The following is a 26,042-nucleotide window of genomic DNA, read 5'->3' as shown; positions in this document are numbered from 1 at the left end:
TTTAAATGTCATTTCTCAAAGTTGCGATGGTGAACTATTCGAAGGAAGTCAGAAAAACCAGTTTGACACAAAGGATGTTCCATCTTTTTTTTTTTACATATGTGGGAAAGACTATGAACGCTGCTCAACAAGTTCTCTCGTAAAAGTTAAAGTTAATGTAGTAAAAAGCTTCAGACAATTAGTTGTATGCATGCAAGCTGTCTGAAACCCAAAAATGCCGTTGTATTCTTTACTAAATTAATAATAGTTTATTTTAATAGAAGTGGATTGGGATTATATCTGGTAGACAAACATAATTGTCGTCTGAAAAACAAATTTTTCTCTTATTTTTGCAATATAAACACATCTGAAATAGAGTTGCATCTTGAAAAAATTTGAAAATAAAATTTTCATGCAAACAACTTTTCAAATGTACAAAAGTTTCACGGTTTTCTTCGTATTTTCATTTTTAAACTTGTGTTTTTAAATAATAAAAAAAAGCTTTCTTAAAAGTATAGTATAATAATACAAGGAGGAGTCTTTTAATAATTACTTTGTTAACATTTTTATAAGTATCCTATATATTTTTATCTATTCAATATACAAAGACAATTTCGGTACTTCATTTTAAGTAATATTTTGGGTTGTGATCATTTGGTGTGGATGAGCATGCTCTCTTGAAAATTAGATCAATAATTATTAATTAATTGATTATTTGGATTTTTGTAATACTCAAAAATCGTAAATCCCACATTCTGTGTCTTTATTAAATATTTTCTTAGTGATTCATTAATGGGAAAGTGAGATCAGGTATCCTTAACTTTAGAAAAGGATAACAAGCAATAATTGGAAGAAGTTTTATCTTACATATTTTTAATTTTCGCCTTTAAGTAATATTTTGCTTCGACGGTTCATTATGTAATTTTTTTATATTGTAACAGTAATCTAAAATTTTTTTGATTTCTTGATTTTAACTTCTTATTCCGATGTTAAAACAGCGATATGAAATACCCTAAACAAAAAGTTTGTGTACTGGTTCGTTGAATTAAGTATTCTTTTTAAAGACAATATAATAATGCTCGTTTGCTAACCGAGTATTCAACGAATCTCAGCTTAGACTGCGTTATATTTCACGCCTCATTCAGCTAATAGTTTAAACAACAGGTATCCTCTATTCAACCATGAAGACCTTGTTCAGCCGTCATGTTTAAGCTATTTTTGTTTGAGCTCAAAAAGTTTTTAAACAATTTCTAACTTATGCGCATGCGTAGCGCTTTTTTTTTGTTTGTTTGATAAACTATAAATGACTATATTTTCAACAGAGATTTTATAACTCGGACTTTTGATTTCTCTGTTTCTCCCTAATACCCTAACAGAAGAAAATGCAATAATGAATATGCTAAGTGCTTAGAAGTATAATTATTCGGTGGTAAAATCTGTGAGCCAAAAGAATGTAAAACATAAATGTTTTTCAAATGTTTTTATAATCTTAAAAACTTAAAAATATTAAAGAAGTAAAAAAAAAAAATTAAATTGAAGTTCATTTAAAGAAGAAAGAAGAACAAAGTATAAGAAAGTGGAGTCAGTTTTTAAGACTTTTTTTCTTATTTAGAATTTTTTTTTTTTTGCTGAAAATTGTCTGCTGATGTTAAAATTTTTGTCTGATATTAAAATCTTTAAAAAGAAGGCAAAAAAACGTAACATCTAAAAACAACTAGGAGAAAATGGAGGAAAAAGATAACAGAAAACGTCCAGCGGAGCTGTAAAAAGTTGCGGCGTTTAAATTTTTGATAGTAGCGATATCAAAACAAATCGTAAATATTAATTCTATTCACTATTTATTGGTAAACGAGGTGAAAGCTTTCTAAATGCCCATACAACAGTTTGAATTCGGCTTGAACGCGAGGCATACAGTTTGAAAACGCGATTGAAGAAATAAACAAGGGGGTAAAAACTTTTAAGAAATTACGAAATCCAATTTTTAAAAAAAAACCCACATTAAAAATTTCTAAATATATATAATGAAATGCTAATTAATCTTTACCATCATACTATTTACAGAATTGAATGTAAATAAGCATCAAATGTGTACAAGAGGTTAAGTAACTGAAAACAAAAACGTTTCAAAGCTAGCGAGTGAAACGCAATTTAAAAACCCCCGCAGTAATGATGCTCAAAATGATTGGTTTAGTCTCCTTTCTGTTTTACATTTCACAACGACTCATTTTCAAACGCACTCAAAATTATAAATAATTAATGAACATTTCGATTGGAACACTTTATTCGGGCATCGAATCTTCGATACAGCTGAAAGAAAGGTAAATTCATCTAAACCATTTCAAAATTCATCTTCATAAAAATGGATTATATAGAAACAAAATATAGTGGATAAATTTCTTTTATATATATCTCTCTATTTGCATTCATTTAAACACAGTCGATCAATTCATAAGTTGAAGGAAATCAAAAAGCCATTTCAAGTAAGTAATCGTTTAATGCTATATACGTCCATTGTGATTATTTGTAATACATTTTCTAACTATATAATATATATTATGTCCGCAAAATGGCGTCACTTGTTTGTTTTCAACGTTGAGTTATCCTAAAAAAGTTTTTAAATGAGCAATTATTCGGACCGGTAGAGATAACATGGATAAGCAACAGAAATATAATTTTGCATATTATTATGGTAGAAATTTTAGAACCAGGTTTTAAAATTTCTATGATTTAATTCTAAGGTTACTGTTTGAACTTTTAGGAGTTACTTATTTTATAAAAGAAGAAAATTTAGTTGAAAATCATTTGATAGTAAATGCATTTGTGAGCACTGTTTAATTGATAAATTCTTAAAGAATTTAAATTTACAGTGTGTTTGAAATCGCAAGAAACTTTTTCAAACTAGTTCAGTTTGAGGCGGCTTTAAACATTTGTATTTTATTCCCGCACCTGCTATCATGCTAGCACGTAACGAGTAAGAAATCCCGATGTAAGAAATGCACGAAAAACGATTCTTTTAAGAAAGGATTTTAAAACATAAAATTTTTTAAAACTTAAAATCTGTTCGCTGATTCCAAGTGATGCAAGTATATATTTTGATCATAAAAGTTTTTAGCCAACGAACGTCGAACAACTCATATTTTACTTATTAATCATTGAAAACGGTTGCTACGAGAAAAATTATTTCTTAAAATACTTACGTTATAAATGGATTCAGGTGGCGCGTTTTGATTTGAAATTAAAAGGAAATATCGGTGAAGGTGTAAATGCATTAAGTGGCACTCATCATCATTAACGTTTTACGTTTACAAAAATTGCCGCAGCAAATTTATCAACATCAGTTAAACTTTTATTTAAAATTTACGAAACTATTTTAGCTACTTTAATGTTTAATAAAAATCGGTGTTTATTCAATATTTTTAATGTTTCGTTTACAGAAACCATGATGCGCGAATCAAATTCTCCATACATGCCATCTAATGATGTGCCTGCTCTCACCAAAATGATTGCTGAATCTGGTGAAGAAGATGTAGATCTTATAAAATCTGAGCCACGTGATGTGCAAAGTGTTTTGCATACAGATGCAAATTCTAATTATCACACGCTTCAATCCAATCATCTCCCTCCATCTCTACAAAGTCATCACTCTCCACTTCAAAATAGCCACAATTCAGCAATGTCCAATCAATCACCGCATCCTTCGGTAAGTCATTTTAATAAGAACATAAAGACTAGGATCAAATTTATTTTAAAGGGTTTTTATGACCAAGACTTTACAAAATTTAAAACATTCATTTCTTTTTTCGATCCCAGGTTGAAGAAGATGACGATCATGTTAAAAGACCAATGAATGCCTTCATGGTTTGGTCTCGTACTGAGCGACGCAAGTTAGCTTTAAAGTATCCAAATATGCTTAATTGCGAAATCAGCAAGTTACTTGGTGCAGAGTGGAGTCGAATGGGCGAAGAAGAAAAAAGCCCATACATCCAAGAATCAAAACGATTAAGAACGATACATAGTCAAAAGTACCCAGATTATTCTTATAAACCAAGAAGAAGAAAGCGTAAAGTAACTCAAAACCAGCCAACATATCCTTCAATAAACTTCCCTGCTGCGGGAAACGCAATACCAAATTATCAATTTCCGAGTTCAGCTTACCAAAAATTTTCAAGTGATGCATTTAAAATGGGGGGATTTGGTGCTGACACAGGCTATCAACTCCCAATGCATGATCCAAATAAGGCAGCATTAAACTATTTGAATTCTGCTACATTGGGACTATCAAACGACATGAAGTCTTACTATAATCTGACGTCACCAGCTGCAAACATGTTTTCTCCAGCAACAAGTCAATACTCGGGCTTGTCATTATCAGGTAACAACCAAAGCAATCTTTACTCTAATGGATCTAATTATTTACCTCCTTTATTTAAGGATCACCAGTTTTAGGTCTCGATGCTTTGATTTTATGAAAATACCCTCGGCGATAACGTCAGCTTTAAAAGCGCGACAAACCTAAAAGCATCTTCAGTTTGTGAAATACTCTGCAAGCAGAAATTAAATTAGATCCTTATTACCAAAATACCACTAAGGATGATTAGTTAGAGAACCAACGCATTGCAGTCCAAACATTTCACATGTTCATTTACTCTGACGAAAAAATGGTTTTTTTATAAAATAGTTTAAATAAAACGAACAGATCTGAAAAAAATATCCCTAAATACTTTTTTTTAAAAATTCAAAACACTAATAAAAGTAAACACTTTTTCAAAGGTTTTGTGAAAATATTGCTAATGAAGAAACTTCTTTACATTATGGGAGCAAATCTTATTTTTATGAAATAAATACTGTAAAATAGAAATAATCTACTGGTTTAATATTTTACGGAACTCGATTTTGTATATTAAGTAGTTCTTCTTTTTACTAACTTTTTAATTTATTTTGAACCTTGTTATGTATATTACGTATATATATACTTTTTATTTGTAAATATGCGTTTGAAAACCTTTTGGAAAAGAAATGAAATGCCAATGTTTTGTGCTAGTTATATTTTTTTATATCTGAAGAAGTTACCAATAAAGTTCGTTCCATTTTTTAGCAGCACAATAGTGCTGAACCTCGATATGAGTGCTGAACCTCGATATGACAAAATGTTAGTCTTTATTTTTTTTAGTTCTTTCCATTTTTTGTTTTGTTTTGTTTTGTTTTTTTAAAAAAAAAAATGTTTTGTTTTTTTACTAAAAATAGAAAAAAGTGTTTTTTTTTTTAAAAAAAAACAAAAACAAGATAGCCTCTTTCCTCTTTTTTTAAGTAACTTTCTTGAAATTTTAAGTATCAGAAGACTCTGATGTATTACATTTAATACACGGGTTTATACCAAAGAACCTATTACATGAACTCTATCTTTAATTAGGCTTAAAGTTAAAATATTTTTCTCGGCTAATAAAAAGATTTAAAGCCACTTAAACAGTTTCCTTGGTCAAATCTGGAGATTAGAAAGGAGAGCTGACTAACAACGCACTCATTGGGGATATAAAAGATGCTAGTGTCCAGTTTCAAAACGGAACTTGCTTTTATCGCCCTAAGGTAAATTATAAATAATGACGCGTGAGTGTCGTGACCTGATAGTTTCACACATTATAAAGCTATTGAAAAAAATTCTAAAAATTTTATTTGCACTTTTTTATTTTTGTGCTTAAAGATGTGCACGTTTTATTTAATCAAGGTTTTATTCTGCCATTCTACAAGTGGTTTCGTACACTCAAAATGGTTTCTGTTATTTCATAAACAAAATTTTTCACAATTATCATATTTAATACCATGTAGTTTTAAAACGATTTTTATTTGCTTAAATTATGTTATTTTTCTAAAGGGATGTCTAGAAATTATGCTACAATCCATGGTTCTTTACCTCATCTACAAAGCGAAAAAGCTTACATAGAGGAAAGCAATACATAAGAAGATATGAAAAATAAAATAATCTTTGAAAAAAAAATAAAAACGGGTTAAAAATTTTCCGTTAATACAAGGATGCTTTCATCCCGGCAGTATTTTTTCAGTCGGAATGAAAAAACAAACTAAAAACAAAATCTCGATATTGTTTAAAGAAAACTGCATACAGAAAAAAAAAGAAGCAGTTTTAGGCAAGAAAAAGGAAGGACTAATTTATGATGGGGAAATATGATTGGGCAAGACATTCCAGAAATTTCCTTGAAAAGTAGTTTTTTAATGACAAAACAATGCTTTCTACATACTACTGTGAATATTGTATGCAATTATCATTGTTATTGGTCCAAAATATTTGCAATTATAATTGTTATTGGTCCAAAATATTTGTACCTGCTAAAAAAAAAAAGAGGAAATAGGAAAATTAGTCTCTGAGCTTGAGTTAAACTTTGACGTGGTGCAACTCTTTGAATGTATTAATGGTCCAACGGAATATAAACTCTTAGAATTACTTTTGTTACAAGCAAATATACAAGCAGTTTGTGATATTAAAGGCTTTTTCATGGATGTTGCATGCAGGGTCAATGAATGATACAAAGATGTTTGTAAATTACACTGTTACAAACAGTTTGTTGGCTGGTTATGAATCAGTTCCTAATTATTTTACCCGTTAACTAATTTCTGCATGAATGTGTATCAAAGTTGTTCCAACAATCAGGAAGTTGTATTTAATGCTACACTTCAAAAAACCAAGTAGAATGTGGTTTGGCAGGTTAAAGCAAAGGGGGAATTCTTAAAAAGAACAAAAGATATAAAAAAGAAACAATTCTTACTGCTGTTTACTACTGGTTTGTTCTTCATAACTTTTTTGAAAAAAACAAAAATTCTTACTTAGATGTTGAGGAGATAGAGAGAATTCTATGACTTCAATGTGATGAATGAGCGAGACCATATTATCTAGCTACTTTTTACTCATATTTACCCAGAAAGTATACACGAAAGAACTCATGTTAAAGATACAAAACAAGGATAGGATTAAAACTATTTTATCACAAATTGTTTTGACAAAGTGCTAGCGTACATTCAGCTTACACAATTTTAAAACATTTGTTGTGTTAAAAGTGTAAAAAGTTTGTTAAAAAAAACAAAAGAATCTAAGGACAAGATCAATTTACATTAGGAATTCGTCAAAGAAAGTTTTACAATTTATAATTCTTCTACTTAAATGAAGCAGCAATAAAAAAAATTGTATAATGAATTTCCTTTTATAGAAAACAAAACAAAAAACAAAGAAAATCTTCATATTTATGTTTAGTTGACATGAAAACAGGTCCTTCAACCTGACTTAATAGCTTATGAAAAATTTTGACACACTTTAGTTTTTTCTTTGACTCAGGTGTTACCTTTTTTCAATAAAATTTATAACTATCTTGTTTGGATAATACTTTTTCCTATTCTTCAACAGGACCAAACCAACTTGGTTGATGAGAGTAAAGCTAGTTAAAACTTTTCTCGGAACCTCATACAGCTTTGGTTTATCAGCATTAAAGTCTTGTTATAAAACTTGAAATTTTATAATTTTTATCTAATCGAAATCGACTTTCTTTATATAATTTCTTTTTTTTTTTTTCATTAACTGTCTGAGTCGCCATCTTAAATTTTAAAGTAAATGTTTTTAATCAGGGTAAGAAATCCTTGGTTTGTTTCAAACGAGCTACGTGTAATGCCTGGGGAGAAACCACAGGCAACGATTCCTTCCTCCAAATTCCCTGAATACCTTTAAATCTAAAAATATTGGTATACACCACAATTCAAGTCCAATGCTACAGGTTCACTACTACAGGTCCACTATTGCGGTCGAATCAAAACACTACACGATAAATCGTGTAAGGCTAGTTTATTCTCATTATCTATTTTTTTCTAAATTTTAAATTTTTTTTTTTAAATGAATAAATATAACGAAGAAGATCAATTTCAATAGAGCACGTAGCGCAGTGGTTAGTTAATAGCTAACTAACTACTTAAACGTACAAAGCCTTCGGTCATAAACCTTTCGAAGTTCCTTTTGATAAAATATATTCGCTTGAAAAAGTTTTTCCTGAAAAATATTCACTTCACCTTTTTAGAATTTGAAAACGTTCAAAAGGAATGCTTTTCTAAGTATTCTGGACAACACTCCATAACTCTTTCGGATTTTTTGGTTTTTCACTATAAACAGCTTCTTTTACACCCGTCCAAAGTTTTTCGGTTGGATTGAAATCAGATGACCGCGCGGGCTAATATCTAACTACAACCTTATTCTCTACGAACCAACTTTTCACTCTGCGGCTGTGATGTTTTGGCTCATTGTCCAACAGATAAACCGATTTGGGTGGCATAGGGCAACTTAGTGTTTTGTAATATTTCGAGATAAATATTTTGATCCATAGTTCCATCATTCTAATTGATCGGTCCTTCGACAATAACAAAACCAAGCCCAAATAACTATTTTTGCTCCGCCATGTTTAATAGTTTTTATAGTACATTGAAATTTGTATGAAGAGTGGCCTCATTACGTATATCCTACGCACACTTGACCCAATGAAAACAATTTTGCTCTCATCAGACCACAAAATATTACGCCATTTTGAAGCAGGTCAATCTATATCCCTTTTTACAAAACACAATCTTGCTACCAATTTACGTAGAATCTCCAAGGTTTACCTGAGAGCCACGAACATGAATCGCGTGCGCGAGCAGTTGAGGGTTAAAAAGAATAGAAATTCCCTCTGTAGTAAGGCAACTATTAAATGGCAATTTGACGTGTTGCATTGTAAAGGAATTATTATCTGGTCTGAAAGGAAATTTCTACAGACAGTTTCTGAAAAGTCTAGAAGTTTTATATTTTGTAAAATATTGTAACATTTTCTACATATGAACTTTAATTACTTTCATTTTTTCAATTTTTCATTTTTTCCACATTTTTAGATCAGGATGTTTTATGTGTGCAAATAAAATTGATTATATTTACGAAATAAACTGTGTTTATACGGTTCAACTAAAATGTTATACACAAATAATTTGGGTACAACTTTTCATATAAAACTATCAAATTTCAGCTTCATTTAGAGATGATTTGATAATTATTGTTCACTTATATATTTAGATTGTTGGTATTGAAATAATATTTAATAACTATAATACAAGCTATTCGTAGATATCACGATCAAAATGATTAGCTGTTTAAAAAACACAACTATTAATTTAACTTCATAGGAGATTTTGAATAGAACAAAAAAGTAACATCAAATGATTTAAAAACAGTTTTCAAAGTATGCAACGGTCCTTGTTTTAGGTCTGTCGTATCAGTTGATGACAGCTGTTTTTAATGAATTTCTATATATTTAATTCAGGTGAGAGAAATCTTTTAAGGAGAACGTAAAAATACATTTTGAATATCGATGTTGAATTAAGCGTCTTCCACTAATTTGACGTATTTTGATTAAATCGTAAATTGTCATTTTGATTGTTATAGAATGTCTTGATTTATTGCAATTTGTTTTGACGTTCGGTGCCGTTTGGGTAATAGCTTATTCTTTTTTCAAGTTAATTAACAATATTTTTACGCGAGCCCTATCTTAATCATCTGTGATAAGGGATGAATAATTTAACATACAAAGGTTGGCGTCAGGATATTTTTAAAACAAGATTCTATTTATTAGGCGAGGATTTCCTTTCACGTTTGCTATACTAGATAAATTCACTTGGTTTTAAATACTCGCGCTAAAAACTCCATGCTTTCGTTTGGGTGGAACTCTGTTTGTCACAAAAAAAATTTATCGACCGTTACGGGCTCAACGTCACAGAATATTTCAAAGCTGTTTTGATAATCTGCCATAATGGAGGACAACCAAGTACACGGATATTTAAAGAAACAAGAAACGTTTGATTGACTGTTGTTATAATCGATTTGATCGCGAGAGAAAGTTAAAACTAAATAGTTATATTATAATTAACAAATTAAAAAGACTTAATTTAAGGAAATTTGGTCTCGTTTTTTTCCTGATTTTTATTTGACAAAAAAAATCGTTAAGGAGAAAGCATCAATTCAATACTCAATGGTCTAAATTTTTTTTTTTTAAAAAAATCTTATTTCAGGTTAAGATTTAAACTGCAGAGGAGAATCTAATCGTAGCCTAATATAATTAAATCGTTCTTTCGTTCTTTTCGTAATATAAATCGTTCTTTCGTTCTTTTCGTAATGAAAATCGTTCTTTCGTTTATCAAAGTTGTTTTTAACAAGAAAAGAGATGAAAAGATTTTTATCTAAGGAACTATGAGAAAAGCGGATTTATGCAATAACCAGATATTGTTTTCTGAAATAATCCATGGATACAAGGGTACAAAACTCATTCTTTGTGAAGGTCTTACCTAAAACATAAAATAAATTTAAAGAATAAGAAACACTATAAAATAGCTCTACAATTTTAACCTGGAATCATGAACTCGTATACCTACTCTGCTATGAATAAAAACATATTTCTCTTAAGAAATATTTTTCTTAAGAAAATATCGATCAATTCTGTTTATGAAAAAAGTTTTGTTAAAGTATCTTTACTGCGATTGAGAATCAAGCTTCGAAAAATATTTTCTTTTTGTAGACAAAACATATTTGAAAGCCACGTATCTTTTGTTTTTATGTTTTTAATAAAAGCGGTATAATTTATTTGTGTATAATTAGAATATATTAGTGACGAGACAAAACAGGTCAATTTTCACGCACACATGATCAGTTGTTTTTGAGGTCTTAAAAACTTAACATAAATGCGATTCCATGTTTAGATTAAGACTGTTAGTTTGTAATTGTATCGTAATTTGGTGTGATTTCACATTGTTTTTTCTTTTTTTATTGAATGTTTAAGTAGTGAGTGATCGAAATGTGTTTCAAATTGACACACATCTACCTTATGATGTCATGGCAATAGTCAACTTTAAAGAAGGGTGTGATTTATTATATCATTATTGATTTTTGACTGATTTTTTTTTTACATTGTGTAAAAAAAAAAATTCAAAAACGTTTCTATAAAAGAACTATATAACATTCCTACTCCCTAATACTCCCTATTTAAACGGTTAGGGAGAATACTCCCTAACCGTTTAAAGTCACCCCCCATGATTCAACATTCAGCACTTTGAATAGTTTCCCCTAAATCATTTAATTTTCCTAGTATATCATTATAATAGGAAACATGGAAAATGAATTTTTATATTCTAGATAACGAATAAAGGACAAATGTATACTTATTTATATACATATATATATATACATATATATCTTATTTACATAATTAAAAACTTCATTAAATTCTTTTTCTTGTTACAGGGTTTGTGTTTTCGTTTTTTTTTTTTCTTGTTTCAATTTTAAAACATGTAAACCTAAACAACAAAATAAACTGATCGGTTGAACATTTTTTGTAGAAAGGTTTTCCAAAAAATGCCGCCATCGCCTTCGTTTGTTATCTTTCCGAGTCAGTGTTCAAATTGTGCGGACAAGATTTTGGATTCTTTTTGCAGAAGTCCATTATTTTTGCGCGCTGAAATAAAGAAATTTTAAGTTTTTTTTTTTTTTTCAAGACTTTCTTTGATGTTTAATATGAAGACAAGAAATTAAAAAAAAAAAAATTGAAAACATAGTTAAAGCTCTAATTTTAAAAACATCAAGAGAAATATTTGTTTCAAGCAGGAAACACGATGCAGAAGTAAAAACAGCGCTTACCAATGCAAGCAAAGCATTTTGGTTATGGTTTGGATTTTTTTGATGTCCACTCGGCACAAATTTGCTAGCTAGGCATATTACTCTGTTTTCATATACGAGTGTTGCAAATAGAATTACTAAACCTAAAAAAATCTCAGAGTTTCTCATTTTATTTCTTCGTGGATGGTTGGACGTACAAGAAGATCTCGTTTTTTGATCAGTGGTCTTCAGCAGCTTGTATCTTTTAATCAACTGCATAAAACCCACTTAAGTGTAGATTAGCGTTTGGATTATTTATTATATGAATGGATTCCTTAAAAACAAGGAAATGAAGGTTATTTTTGCGAATGTTTTCTAAATAGTGGTTTAAACGAAACCATTATCTAAGCAGCGATTCCAAGGTAACGAGGTAAAAACAATGCTTTCAAGGCTATATTTCACGCTGATGAACAGACCAAACCATTAAAAGTAAACGCAACACTATATATATACGTTAATAGGATAAAAAGATTTGAAGAATAAATAGAAAGTAACAAACTATAACGTATAATTTTAATCTGAAAATTACTTAAGTTACAAAAAAAAACAAACACCTCTTTAAAATTATTTTGAAAATATATTTGCTTAAAGAATCTTTCGCATCAGAATATTATTTTTCTGACGTAAATAAAGATTACCTGTTCAATCGAATTTCTAACGAGTAAAATCTGTTCATTTTAGTGATTGTAAGACCTTTTGACGCGAGGAAAGAAGTAACTGGTAAGCTTTGCAATTGGATTTATTCTCAGCAATTATAGGATTGATGCGAAACTTAAGAAATGACATTTAAAAAGTAGTGTCTTAATAATGCAATTTAACAGACAAGAAAATATTAACCAATCTTTTAATAGTAACAAAACTATCCGGACTTTTGTTTCTCAGAAAAAATGGAATTTAAATTTCAACTAAATAAAAAAAACTGCCTTTATTTAGCAATCGATCAAGATTGAGGGGCGGGATGGAAGGTCAGTAGTTAAAGGATAACAAAAGGAAATAATTGCTGATGAAGATAAAGAAATTATAGAAAATTAACAAAGGAATGCGCTCAACTTAAATAAGATTAAGCCTATTGTTAAAATGTGGTAATAAATCTATCATGCTGCTTTGAACCTCTATTTGCTAATCGTTCAATTTTTTTGAACGCAAGCTCAAAATTTGAGATACCTATTTTAATGAGTGGATGAGGACAGAGCATCATATTTTGAATTAGGCAGTTATTTCTCTATCCTGATCGCCTTTTTTAAAAAATGTTGTTTTTAGAAATTACCTCATCTTCATCTAAAAATTGTTCATAATGTCAAAAAAAGATTTTGTTGAAAAAATTTTCTTAACTGAACAACAAAAAAAATTATTAAAAGCAGTTTATTAGCTGAAGCCGGCAGCCGAATAATTTAGTGAAGCACTTTTGAGTTTGTTGAAACGATAAAATCTCAAAAATAACATTAAACTTAAAAAAGTATTTAAAATTAATTAAGACCGAAAAGAAATCTGTTGTTCGTCATTTTAATTTTATAAACGCTTCATTCAAAATACACTAAAAGTCAGAGCCTTATATCAATTCAAATCGAAAAGCTTCTTTATAACTAATGGTAGCAAATTGGTATTTAAAAAAAATTTCAATTGTTAAAGGCATAAAGTTCTAACCGTGCATACATATATTTACAGTATTGCGACAATATTATTTTTTAAAGAGATTAATTTACAATAGAAAAAACAGACAGTCTAATTCTAATATAAGCAAGTATGAAATTCTCTATTAGCACAAGTTTATATATTTACTATGTAAAACACGGAAAAGAAATGATTGTAGTTTTTAATTCTGATATTATCATCGAATTAATAAAACTTCATCCGCATTTAGGTTACCTTGCAATCCACTTGTCCTCTTCGCCTTTACCATTTTTACCTTAGACTTAAGATGAAACCGGACTGTTAGACTTAAGATGAAACCGGACTGTTAGACTTAAGATGAAACCGGACTGTTAGCGAAAAAAAAAAACCTCTGAAAGTTTATAACAAAAAAAAAGATTTAAATTGGAAAAAGGTATAGATGGAAATAATGAAGACTCTATAATATTTTTCATGTGAATGTTTTAAAGCATGTAAACTTGTCATTTGGTTGCCAAAAAAAAAAAAAAAAAAAAAGAATAGTAATAAGGAATTTACATGTTTAAAAAAAATGATCAAATTTTACTCAGAAACCTACATAGGTTTTACATCGTACTAAATCTTATTTAAACTTTTCTAAATCTTTTTTTTTCCTGTCGCCTCTCCACGTAACTTAAATGAATATCTTAGATGACAATCGTAACTCAGATTTCATTTTTTCCTTTAAATGAAAATCTACCTGTTACATACAAGAAATATAGTCTGTTAACATTAGAAAATGGTAAAAGTATTTCATATTCTTTTCCCATCACAATGATTCATGGATTATGACAGATAAACCATCAGCCGAAATCACGTCATAAATGAAAAGTGAATTGTCGTGATGTTTTTAACTAAATTTAAAGTCATCAGAATGATGATATGATGAAAATGATTATGATCAATATGATTATTATGATCATCATAGCAATACTAATTAAGAGGATTAGCAGGGAGAACAAACAGAGGAGGATAATCTAATAAGGTATGAATAAAAGCTGAGATGATTAAAAATATGTTAATGTTATAGTTAAACAATTACACGGAAAAAAAAATAAAAAAATAAGGTCAGTAATAGAATGTAAAATTACACTATAGATGTAAAAGTTGATGAAATATAAAATGTAAAAAAATGTGTAATATAAAATAAGAGTGGCTATTCTTGATTGCTGCAAATAGAAAATGCAATGGAGTGATGGAGTTTACTTAAATATTTATGTTAAAAATAAATTTTTAATTCAAATGTCATTTAAAGTTATGTATGGCAGTTGCAAAGCTTTTTAAATTTTCATTTAAATCATTCGATATTTTCAAAAAAAAAAAAAAAAAATTAATTTTAAAAATAGTTTCATGTAATAATTATAACATGACTTTATGTAATTAAAAATAACTTTATATAATGTTACGTAAACTTTTTTTATAAGTTTAAAAATTATTACGTTAAGATATGAGAAAAAAAAAATCTTCGGCTTATAAAATCTCATTTACACGGCACATTTTATTTAAATAATTAGAATTCAATACAAGCTTGATTAGCAGTCAGTTAACAGGTAGGAAGTATCCAACAGCGCATTGAGTTAAAAGCTCATATCTACCACTGTTTTAAAACGCCATTAATCACTCAACCATACATAATAATTATTGTTTTACATTTGTTAATTTAATTACATCGGGAAAAATACATTTTTTTGATTGACATCCAATATCATTCAATAAAATCCATTGATAAAGCTATTGGTTTAATACTTGTAATTATTTACATACAGTGTTACTATAATTAGAAAATTTATCACAAACTCGTTGACGTACCTCTATCTAAAAAATGTTATCAAAGTAAACTACATATTACTTTTCACTAATGAAACATGGATTTATCTTTTTCATTGCAGGCGGGCAAATATACATCACAACCTAATACGCTATGTCCTGAAATTACCTTAATGATTAAAAAAATTTTAAACTTTTATGGTGTGCACAACTGTAAGTCCATACGCCTTTAAATGATAATATGTAGTAAAACTTTTTTAATAATTCGAACCATTTGCAACCATCGCAATCTTTAATCACTTTCTCTTTATTGTTTATACGGAACATTTTTTAAATAGTGAAAATTTTTTACTAACAATTTTCACTATTTGAATATAATATTTTTAAAAGTGTATCCATACTTCTTAAATTAAATTTTCGAGTGAACTAGTTTATGTTTAACGACCAATCAGTTCTCTCAAAAGTTCAATCAAGAAATCCGTTTGTTAAATATTGTTTGTTGTAAATTCATTACAATTCCACTCTAAATTTTTATGAATTTATCAAGTTGAGTAATATTTAAAAACAATTTTGTTGTTTTAGAACGAAACATGAAGACTTAAAGTTATCAATTTTTTTTTTTTACCATCATAATAGTTTTTGGAAAAAACTTGCTTCTGTTTTCAAAATACTTTAACACACTTTAACTTAGCTGGGGTCAAAAAACCCCAGCTTAGTAAGTCACGTTTACCGGCTTGAATGGTCCAGCACATTTTTGCTATGCTTCAGTATCTTGCTGGAAATTACTTGTGATATTTTCGTTAAACGTTAATGACCTGCATGAAAGCTCTTCACATTTCGAGAAATTAACCTGAAAAGGCAATTAAGTAAGTATCATGAGTTTGCTTTTACTCTTCTTATTCATAGAAGAAAAAAAGTAACGATTTTAATCATACGTGTTCTTCATCTTTCCTTGATAAAATAGATAACGTGGTCGCAAAAATGAGTAGCGAAAAACTCAACCAGGCAACCATATAGGAATATCCCATCGTGTAACGAAAATTTAAATCTGTATGAACTCGATTAACATCATAGTAAAGTGCTAATGCTCCAACTTTCAGAATTACTAGACGTAAAAAGGTAATTCTTATTTTATTACACAGACAAAAAAAGCACGGGTATTTTTACACAAGAAAGATGTAGTAGTGTCTATAAAACAATTTTGAATAAAAAAATTTATCAATAGATTTTATGCCATCAACAAAAATATTACTTCCAACAAAAGCAGCAGTTGACGAAATGTCCATGTTTAGTCTTCCTTTAAAGGGACATAGGATTACAGGTACCAGAACACCAAGAGACAAAATGGCGATACATATTGAAAGCAGACCTCTAGCGACCAAGATATCTCCTAAAGATTTTTTTTCATATAAGTAGCGTTAACTTTAAGAACATATATTTCTAATAAACATTTCTCCCAAAATGGTTTTGTTAAAAAATGTTCATCATGCAGTTTGAACATTTGAAAAACATTTATTTGAAATATTGAAAAAAATTCTTCGAAGTAATATTTCTTTCAGGTCTTCAGCTCCTTTTCGTTTGGTTTTAACAAATCATTATTTAAATTTTAAGAAATTTTAAAGAATTAGAACGTAATAATGAAAAAAATAATTTACTTGTAACAACTTCCATCTTTTGACAAGTTATTTTAACTGAGGTTTGAGTTTCATCAGACGAAGTTGAGTTGTTTGATTTGTTAAATAAAATTTCTTTTGAAATATCGGTATCACCTAGAAAAACGTGACATTCTGTCCATAATCCTCTGTGAAAAACTACTCTTCTAGATTGGGAAACTTCTTCGTGCCAGTGATTCGTGAACAGTGCAGTGGAAGTCAATGCTATCGCTAGTGAAATCAACACAAGTGAAAGAATTCGCTGAGCAGTAGTTCGCGAAGTTTGCATTTCAAGCAAAACAATTGTATTATTTTGATGGGAAGTTATTTATATAAATCGAAACGAAAAAATTTTAAAACAAGATATTTCTAATGTAAATAAATAAAAATTTAAATAAATGTTTCCAATTAAAAAGTGTAAGAAATCAGTGAAAAAAAAGTGTGACAAACTAATAAAAAAAATGTTAGAATTTATTAAAAAGAAAAGATTTAATATTTTTAAACGAAATAAACTATAAACAGGAATATTGTTACTTTTTCATTCACAAAATTTTTTTAAAATGTTGTTAAAAACAAACAAAAATAACGTAAAAAGTTTGAAACTCTCAAAAGTGAAAAAAGTTCTTTTTTTATGTCAAACTTTTTAATGATTGGGGTTCGGCAATTTTGATCTCTTTACAAATTTGAAGGAAAAGTTTTTCCAGCTCCTTCTCAAACACATTATTTCCCATTCTATAGGCTGTATTATTGTTATTATATTAACAGTCTAGCTCTTTATAATTTTAAGTTATATAGTTCAGGTGTTTCTAGATTTTCTCTGTTCTAAAAAATTCATTAGAATTTTTTTCTATCTTAATCATAAACAATTCATTACTTTGATTAAAAAATTTCTTGGTAACCATAAATAATAATTCGAGCTGTCAAGAAATGGAATAAACAGCTGATTAATCGGATATTAAATAAGTATATTAATTTCATTAAGTAAGTGTAACAATAGGGAAAAATATTAGTAAATCTTATATTTCTACTTAAATCTAGCTAAATGGTTTGTCGAAAATTGTCTAAAGCTATTAACTAATTAATATTAATACATATTAATATTAATGTATATCTATTTAAATATTTAGATTTTCCTAAAATTAATTTAAGATGTACTGAAATTAAATAGAGGAACAAATTGACCACGATAATCGGTGGGCAAATTGACCACATAGATACATCTTGCAGGTTAAAATATAAAGACAAAGAAATTTGTATTCAGCATTGATTTATTTATTCCCTTTAACATCAGCAGATTCAACTAAATTAAAACTGCAAAATTTTTATCAGAATAAATTTTTTTTTACTTCCATAAAATAGATAACATTTTTTAGAAATAGCGCCTTTTGATGAAAAATAATGTTTTGATGAAAAATCTTGAGTTGATTTGAAGAAACAGAAAAAGCTAGTGAGAAACTTGTGAGAAACCAGACAATCTGTTAAATCGGTTAAGGTATGTAAAAGAGAACTGCAGCAAACAGTTATTAATCAGTTATGACAACAGTTAACGTTGAGAAGAATGTTAATAAGTGAAGGCATGAACACCCACACATCAGGTCTAATTGTAGTATAGCTTACACTACAGTTAGACATAATCTTTGCGCTAAATAGTGCCATAGATTCAATCAAATTTTCATGCAAGTTTTTTATGCATGCGTTTTATTTTTTGCATGCCAGGTTCAAACTCGGAGCTAAAAAAACAATTTCTTTTTGAATGTTATCAAAGTTTATTTCATATAAGTATTAAGGTTATTTTTCTTCACATCATTTTTATTGTATAGCAAGATTTTGAGGAAATTGCTTTGTTTGGTACCATTGGATTTTACTGTCAATTACACATTTTCATGAAGAATAATAGCTACCATGTGTATAGAAACTGATTGATTCACCCGATTCTCTTGACCAGAAGTAAATGAATTCTGCTTTATTAGGCAAAATTATCTGTGTAAAGGGTGATTTTACGAAAATTAGAAGAGAATAGCTTTTTATACCAAGTTTCTAGAATTTAAGTGATTTTTTATTGTTAACTATTACAATGTAATTAATTCTAAGTAATTAGCTAAAAATCATAGCAATAAACCAACCAGCCACATTCAATGCTCGGTTAGAGAATAGCGATCATTTTTAATATGCTCACTTTGAAGGATTCTTGTTTTCGAATTGAGCGGGAATGGTAATTTCAGCGCACGCGCTAAGTAGGGTAATTTTGTGTGTAGAATGTAACAAAATTTGGAGGCTCTCCTGGGCCTAAAAATGCATGTATGTGTAGGTCCAGTGTGGTCTTCATATATATATATATATATATATATATATATATATATATATATATATATATATATATATATATATATATATATATATATATATATATATATATATATATATATATATATATATATATATATATATAGTATTTCATGGGTTATTTTTTGAAATATATAGTATTATATATTTAGCAACATAAGTTAAAAGTTAATTGTAACTGCGCAATACTTTTAGGTGCTAAAACTAAATTAATGAAAATTAGTATGTAATTGTGATGTAAGTACACAAGAAAATTTTACCTAAGGTATCTTGTAAGCATTTATTGACTTATTTTAAAATTGAAATGTTATATCTAAAACTAGAATATTTAAAAGTTGAAAACTAAGTTTTTGTTTTATTTAGTTTTACAATCTCTTAGTAAGTAACATACAGCAATGGATATACCTCCCAATCAAACAATTTATATCAACAATCTAAATGAAAAAGTCAAGAAAGAGGGTATAATTTTTTCTTTCACTAGTTTTTAAATAAGTAAATAATGGAAATCTAAACTTTACTGTATATTTTAACTTTATTTTGAGTATATTATAAACATTTCAAAGTAGAAACGCAGCCTTCATAAAAAAAAAGTAGAGTGAGCAATTTGTTAAGATTTTTGAGTTTGTTAAAACAAGTGTTCAATTCATTGTTAAAGATTAGTTTTGTGCAGTACTAAGAAGCTACAACACAGAATTTGCTGACAAATATGACTCTGAGAACAATCTTCATACACTTTGTTAAGGGAGATATTTTTTATCTTAAGGTTTTTTATTGATGCTCTTAAAAAGCTCAATGCAATTTTTGGCTTTAGATCTAATCATTTTATTAGTAAATGAAGTGGCTTAGGAGTAAAAAAATTTAACCACCGTTTCTTTAATATTTATACAGCATATGTCAAACATTTAAAATTTGAATTTTGTCTTGTTTGTTAAGTCTGCTCTGATTATTCTTTATTTTGTTAAAAACAACTTAAGTCATTAAGTGTATCATGCTTTAAAACTTGAAAATAATTCTTTGATTTTAATGTTACTCACTGACTCGTATTTTGCAAAGTGGGACCAATCAAATAAATTCTTTTGATTCTTTATGTGATTCTTTAGAAATCAATGGTTAGCTTAAAAACTGTAAAACATAAAACTCTGTTTATACATTATAAAGAACCTGATTTTGGAACCTGAATGGAAAACCATTAATTGGATTTCTTAAATAATATTCCTTTTTTTTTCTTTTTTCTTTTTTTACTCTAATTTATATGTTAATTTTATTGTGATTTTTTTTTTTAATTATTATTTATACAAATGTTGATTTTATCGTGATTTTTTTTTAATTATTAAAGGTTATTTTGTTTTGATTCTTCAATACTTTTTCTTAAGACTTTTGTTTGTATAAAACCTTTGCTCTTTTTTTAGAATTAAAGAAAGCATTATATGCCATTTTTACACAATTTGGTACCATATTGGATGTTGTTGCTATGAAAACATTAAAAATGCGTGGTCAAGCATTTGTTGTTTTTAAAGACATCCCCAGTGCAACTAATGCCTTGCGTTCAATGCAAGGTTTTCCATTTTATGATAAACCAATGGTGAATAGTTTTTTGTTAATAGTTAAAAAAACCTAGCCAAAGTTTGGTATAATAAATATTTTTTTAAAAATCAATTTTGCTGGTTATTTGTTTCTTTTTTATTGTTAAACTCTTTATTAATTACATATAAGTTATCTCTATATATATCTATCAAGATAAGAAAAAAATTTGTTTTTTTTTAAAAAAACTTTTGAAATAAGTGTATTTCTGACCAGATTGAAATTCTAAAATTATTTATCTTCAGAGGATAGCATACTGCAGATCAAAATCAGATGCTGTAGCAAAGTTGGAGAACTCATTTGTTCCACGTGATAAAAAGCTAAAAAGAAAAGCGGATGAAAGTTAGTAATATCTAATATTGTTTTACAATTTTTATGTTTTTAAAAGTATTTGAAATTCATTTTTTGAGTTCTAGGACATTGACTCCCTGGAAAACTGTTATTTTTAAAGATTGGGAATGATTGTCAAGGAGTAAATGTCCCAATTTCAATCTGAAAAGATAATCTTATAAATAACATTTCTTTAAAACTAGCTAAGAAGAAGCCTGTGAAGCAATTAAGACAAAGTGTACCTATTATTCCCCAAGCTGTTCCTGGTAAGTTAGAAGCATTCATAGTTGAAAGAACCTATTTATTATGAGTTTCACAATTAGCCATATGAAAATATACTTTTCTGTATGGACTTGATCAATGACAATCTTTTGCATTTTAGTGAAATTGATAATTTAATGTGATTTTCTCGTCTGTTCTCATTTTAGTGATTCTTTGTATGTTTCAATTAGTTACATTTTTAAAAAAAAATGTTTTAGGACAAACTCAGCAGATGCAAATGCCTGAAATTCCTAACCAGATTCTGTTTCTTTCTGAACTACCCGATGAAACAACTGAGATTATGTTAGCCATGCTCTTTCAACAGTAAGTTTAGAGTTGATTAAATAAGGTTGTTTCATTATATTTTTCTGTTAGAAATATCACAGTAGTCTTTATGACTAAAAAATTAAGTATACTAAACAATAGTAAGTAGAGAATTAGCATCGCATGGTGAAAGGAATTTAACAATTTTTAATAAGTTAAAACGATTGAAATTATTTTGGTGAGTTCATTTAGGACACAAAGATAAAAGTGAAAGTGGTAATTAAAATTTGAAACACATTGTTAACTAAAAGCCTAAGGTATTGGACTTATGTAAACTTCAGTTGACAATTCTGCTTTTCAGTTCATTAATTCTGTTAGCGAGTGTATGGCATGAGTTACTTTTGATATAAGGGTATCTTAAGTTTATGTTTATCTCTTATAGTGATTGTGATGAATAAAACTTGACTTTAACTTACGTTTGGTGAGTTAAGGTTTTATTCCTCACAGTTATTAAAATAACTTATTTAAAGTCAACTTTAATGGAGTCCATTACTTTATTAGATGCAAAAAAAATCTTATTGATATTTCAGCAGAAAAACTGAGGCTGAAGAGTTTTAAAAAAAGAAATTGTTATCTTAAAGGATAAAATGAGCATTATGAATACTTAAAAACTCAAAATCAAGCAATCAATCAAAGTTGCATTTGATATTTTTAAACATAATCAAGCCCATTTTTAATTTTTTATATATTATGGGTTAGATACAAATATCTAATAAATGACAGACTTTTTAAAAAGGGAAGCAAGTGTTAAGTGAATGTCAAGTCTTAGTTAATTTTTGTTTTTGTAAGATTTTGAATCACACATCAGTTTTAAGACATGGCAGTACACTCTGACATATCCTTAAGTCATGTTAGTAGAATAACTGCATATATAATCAATTAGGGGAACAAAAGAAGCTGTATAAAAAAAATGCTAAAAAGGTTTAAATTACTATTGAAATGCCAACATCTTTTTAAGTCTATGTTAAACTTTTTCAAGTTAAAAACAATCATAGAGAAAATGGGTTGATTAGAATAGCACCAAATGGGCGCATGACTTTTGTTTCACCAGAATTTACCAGAAAGATTACATTAAATACCATTTCTGAATGAAAAAGCACATATCAGGCTTGAAGAAAGGAATGAAATTTGAAAAATTGCTGCTGTTTGTACTTGCATAGAGCAAGCCATACAGTTTATAAAGAATTATAACTTATTCAGGGCTTGTTCCAAGCCAAGGCCAATTTGGATTGATGATTAATTCCATTTTTGTCACTGATACACTTTATATTTTACTTTTTTCATATCAGTATTTTATTCATCTTACCCCGGATGCAAGCTTTGCTGCAAAAAAAGTTTTGATTTATTTTTAAAATTCTATTCAAAATAGAAGCTGGAAATATAATTTGTCTATTAATAACGGAGCCAAAGTTTGATGATCAAACGTTTTTTCCTTTCATGCCATGCACTTTTAGATTGTGATTTAGTATACCTTTCTAAAATCTTTGTTCTATCTTAAGATAGAACTAAATGTTTTGAAATAAATTTTGATTGGGACTCGTTAAATTTAAATCATTATAAAATTCTACTTTATATCCAAGCTAAAGGTATCAACAAGATTTAGTATATTATCATGACCAGAACGTTTTTAATTATTATTGATACTCAAATATAGGTACTTCACAAAAGGATACCCATCCTAGGTAATTATTTCCTTTTATAAGATTTGCAAACGCTGCTCCTTCTTCCTTATGTAATCTTTGTTTTCTTGGCTTATTAACTAGCAAATAAAAACATTTTCACCATGACGTTGTTTGCTACTGTACAACATGTTCAGCATCTCATTTAGCTGACTAGTTATTTCTCTAAATACCAGTTGAGAAACCGTGGAAATATTTTTAAAAAAAACTAGGAGCTATAACAATCCCATTGAAATTAAAATCTAAGTTACTTTCAGTATTACTCAGTATTAATATTTCAGTATTAATCGACTACAATACTTATACAATAATAATAAGTAGAAATTTAAACGCAGAATACAAATATAAGAACGCATTCGGTTTTCTCTTTAGAGGGAACAGCTAACCGTTCGTTCTTTATTTGAAAGATATTCTGTTTTTGAAATTTCTTTAATAAAAGTTCCAGATACTGATTCTGAATTAGCAATCTTTCCGATTCCGTGTAAATATTAGTTTTATTGTTTTTTAAAAGATATTTTAGAGAAATTTTCGACCGTTTATCAATTACGGAACTTGTTTGAATATTTCTCGGACAGATCAAATGTGTTTTTCTTTGAAACTATAATAAACTAAATTATTTTTTATTACATGCAGAATATAAGCTTTTGCTAAACCATTAAGAGTTTTAAATGTATTCACATATACGTATTTTATTTAAGATTCGACGGATACAAAGAAGTCCGTTTAGTACCTGGTCGTCATGATATTGCTTTTGTTGAGTTTGAAGAAGCGGAGAAAGCAAGAACTGCAAAAGATACATTGAACGGTTTCAAAATAACACCAACACATGCTATGAAAATTACTTTCGCTCGAAAGTAGTTTTTCTAGGTAGATGCGTTTTGATAAGTGAACTTCATTTTATTCCCTCAAAATAATATATCGATTGCGATGTTGTTTGGGTAACTGTAAGAGACAATTTATGTTGTGTCTATTTAAATGACTAGTAAATGAAATCCGTTGTTTTTGATTGCAGCATTGCACTTGGCTCAACGTATAATATCAATTTTGATTAACGCTCGAACATTTGATTTCAGGTGAGCCTTCCTGCTGCTATGCGCAATTTATTTGGCGGGAGATGAGTGCTCTGTTTTCAAAACGAAAAAAAGATCTCACATCTTGCTGATTATACGGGAAAGTATATAAGCACACGAATGTTTATCTCTACCTAGAGTGACACTTTGTCTGGTATCTATTAGGTTTTTAAAACTGACTCTGACATAATTTTCCATTATGCAGAAAATTAAATCTCACAACGATTAACTGTAAAATTACGACTTGTTTTAGTAAGAATTATCGAAGGATATATATTGATGGAGCATATAGAGTTTCTTACCCTATTAAGTCCAGGCAACTGTTAAATAAATTTCGATGTGAAAAATCGGAGTTATGAAAATGCTTTAAAATAAGCATGTTATTGTAAAAGCATTAATTTAAACTAAATTTTAACGTTCATATCAACATCTTTCAGTTTAAAACTGTTAAGCTACGTTAGATGTAAACATAAGTGTTGTAAAAATTGAGTGAGTTTAACTCACATTATATTTGTCGCACACCACTATTATAGCAAACAAAGGTTCAGACTTAAAATACTTGAAATATCCTCGGAGATGCAATACGAGAATCAAATGCAAAAAAACTTAATGTTTTTATTAAAATTGCAGAGCAGAAATTCTTTGTTATTGTTAGTTAGCTTCAGCTATTAATTTAACTATAAAATTTTTTTGAATAATTTCGAAAGTCTGAAGTTACAACACCTAAATTAGCTGTTCAAACTCGACTGCTATTTATGCATAGACGAAGGAAAACTCCCGTGTTTATATTTTGAATAAAAAACACAAAACTATATAATAAAAGCTGGTCTAGTGGTGTAGTTTTCAAATAAATTTGAATTTTTTTTTTTTTTTTTTTTTTTTTTTCCAGAAAAAGGTTCTCGTATATTTTTTTTGTATAGGTGTATCAAGGAACACTCTCTTTACAAGAAGATTTTTTTTTTTTATTTTGCAATTTTCTTTTAGTTTTTTAAAGTATAAAACCCCTCAAAATTTTTCTATTAATTCAAAATAAATCTTAACAAAAAACCAACTATATTCTGAAAAACAGCTTGGTAAAAGCATTTCAAACAGATATTTTATTAGTTTTCACCAATTAAAATGATCAGTTCAAATATGTCTGTGTCACCCCGGCCATACTATCTCAGTAACCAAGAGCATTTATGTGGTATGAATTTGTGGCAAATGGTTAACAACATGTTGATCTACAATCTTAACTAAAACTATTTTTATAAAAATGACTATTTAACTGAATTCTTTAAAACGGTGCATTAAAAAAATAAAAACTTTTAAGATCAAGCTAGTATAAATAAAATCTCTTTCACATCGTTGTAAAACTTTTAGTTCCAATTGTAAAACTAGATGCGATATACGTTTACTGAAAATTTTATATGAATTGAACATAACATTATTGAAATAGGATGGCGGCGTGTGAAAAATTTAAATGTTAAGAAAAACTCGTTTAAATATGATATTCACAATTGTACCAAATATTTTCAGTCAAAATCTCAATTTAAAAACAGTTACTTATATGAACATGAACCAGGATCCGGATACCGGTTACTTTCTTAGTCATTATCTGCATCTTCTTTTTTGTTTGTTGTTGTTTTTTTCTACATCCAAAAATAACTTTTCATTGCTTTCTTGACGTTGTCCGATTTTGATATTCTACAAA

General features: G+C 28.3%; 3 protein-coding genes and 1 long non-coding RNA gene across 11 annotated transcripts; 2 read left to right on the top strand and 2 right to left on the bottom strand.

Moving 5' to 3' along the window:
- The first annotated feature begins 2,180 nt into the window (after positions 1-2,180).
- LOC149884791 (uncharacterized) lies at positions 2,181-5,007 on the top strand. Of its 4 annotated transcripts, XM_090096274.1 has the most exons (4): positions 2,181-2,297; positions 2,417-2,459; positions 3,414-3,679; positions 3,790-5,007. In XM_090096274.1, exons 3-4 carry the CDS (start codon positions 3,419-3,421, stop codon positions 4,423-4,425), a joined length of 897 nt encoding a protein of 298 aa, XP_089952400.1. In that variant the 5' UTR covers positions 2,181-2,297; positions 2,417-2,459; positions 3,414-3,418; the 3' UTR covers positions 4,426-5,007. The 4 variants fall into 4 exon arrangements, with proteins under 4 accessions (XP_089952400.1, XP_089952401.1, XP_089952399.1 ...); XM_090096275.1 differs by lacking the exon at positions 2,417-2,459 and having other exon boundaries at positions 2,186-2,297; XM_090096273.1 differs by having other exon boundaries at positions 2,188-2,459.
- A 6,259-nt stretch (positions 5,008-11,266) lies between these two features.
- On the bottom strand, positions 11,267-12,980 carry LOC149884790 (uncharacterized). Its single transcript, XR_016455108.1, has 2 exons — positions 11,678-12,980; positions 11,267-11,495 (listed from the first exon to the last, which is right to left on the bottom strand). It is a non-coding gene; the product is annotated as an uncharacterized LOC149884790 (long non-coding RNA).
- A 1,992-nt stretch (positions 12,981-14,972) lies between these two features.
- On the bottom strand, positions 14,973-17,099 carry LOC149884789 (uncharacterized). The gene is made up of 4 exons (XM_090096012.1): positions 16,765-17,099; positions 16,362-16,499; positions 16,045-16,214; positions 14,973-15,959 (listed from the first exon to the last, which is right to left on the bottom strand). Exons 1-4 carry the CDS (start codon positions 17,048-17,050, stop codon positions 15,867-15,869), a joined length of 687 nt encoding a protein of 228 aa, XP_089952138.1. The 5' UTR covers positions 17,051-17,099; the 3' UTR covers positions 14,973-15,866.
- A 2,150-nt stretch (positions 17,100-19,249) lies between these two features.
- LOC145192815 (U1 small nuclear ribonucleoprotein A-like) lies at positions 19,250-24,633 on the top strand. Of its 5 annotated transcripts, none has more exons than XM_090096608.1 (7): positions 19,250-19,341; positions 19,468-19,563; positions 20,514-20,686; positions 20,931-21,027; positions 21,219-21,281; positions 21,495-21,600; positions 23,978-24,271. In XM_090096608.1, exons 2-7 carry the CDS (start codon positions 19,500-19,502, stop codon positions 24,135-24,137), a joined length of 663 nt encoding a protein of 220 aa, XP_089952734.1. In that variant the 5' UTR covers positions 19,250-19,341; positions 19,468-19,499; the 3' UTR covers positions 24,138-24,271. The 5 variants fall into 5 exon arrangements, with proteins under 5 accessions (XP_089952734.1, XP_089952733.1, XP_089952736.1 ...); XM_090096607.1 differs by having other exon boundaries at positions 19,260-19,369; XM_090096610.1 differs by lacking the exon at positions 19,250-19,341 and adding an exon at positions 19,358-19,376.
- Positions 24,634-26,042: the final 1,409 nt, after the last annotated feature.

The sequence above is a fragment of the Hydra viridissima genome, unplaced genomic scaffold (genome assembly GCF_058129835.1).
Source record: "Hydra viridissima isolate aposymbiotic clone 2 unplaced genomic scaffold, HvirCarnegie_v1 scaffold_8, whole genome shotgun sequence".
Lineage (NCBI taxonomy): Eukaryota > Metazoa > Cnidaria > Hydrozoa > Anthoathecata > Hydridae > Hydra > Hydra viridissima.
Note: the sequence above shows the minus strand (reverse complement) of the source record. Positions and strands in the feature narration are given on the sequence as shown.

Bases quoted from the DNA above. Each gene is read 5' to 3' on its own strand.
- LOC149884791 (XM_090096274.1), top strand. From the start codon at position 3,419: ATGATGCGCGAATCAAATTCTCCATACATGCCATCTAATGATGTGCCT. The intron at 3,680-3,789 runs GTAAGTCATTTT...TTTCGATCCCAG, and splicing joins ATCAATCACCGCATCCTTCG to GTTGAAGAAGATGACGATCA.
- LOC145192815 (XM_090096606.1), top strand. From the start codon at position 19,500: ATGGATATACCTCCCAATCAAACAATTTATATCAACAATCTAAATGAA. The intron at 21,028-21,218 runs GTTAGTAATATC...CTTTAAAACTAG, and splicing joins AAAAAGAAAAGCGGATGAAA to CTAAGAAGAAGCCTGTGAAG. The intron at 21,282-21,494 runs GTAAGTTAGAAG...AAAATGTTTTAG, and splicing joins TATTCCCCAAGCTGTTCCTG to GACAAACTCAGCAGATGCAA.
- LOC149884789 (XM_090096012.1), bottom strand. From the start codon at position 17,050: ATGCAAACTTCGCGAACTACTGCTCAGCGAATTCTTTCACTTGTGTTG. The intron at 16,500-16,764 runs GTAAATTATTTT...AAAAATCTTTAG, and splicing joins AAAGATGGAAGTTGTTACAA to GAGATATCTTGGTCGCTAGA. The intron at 15,960-16,044 runs GTATGATTAAAA...TTGCCTTTTCAG, and splicing joins CAAGGAAAGATGAAGAACAC to GTTAATTTCTCGAAATGTGA.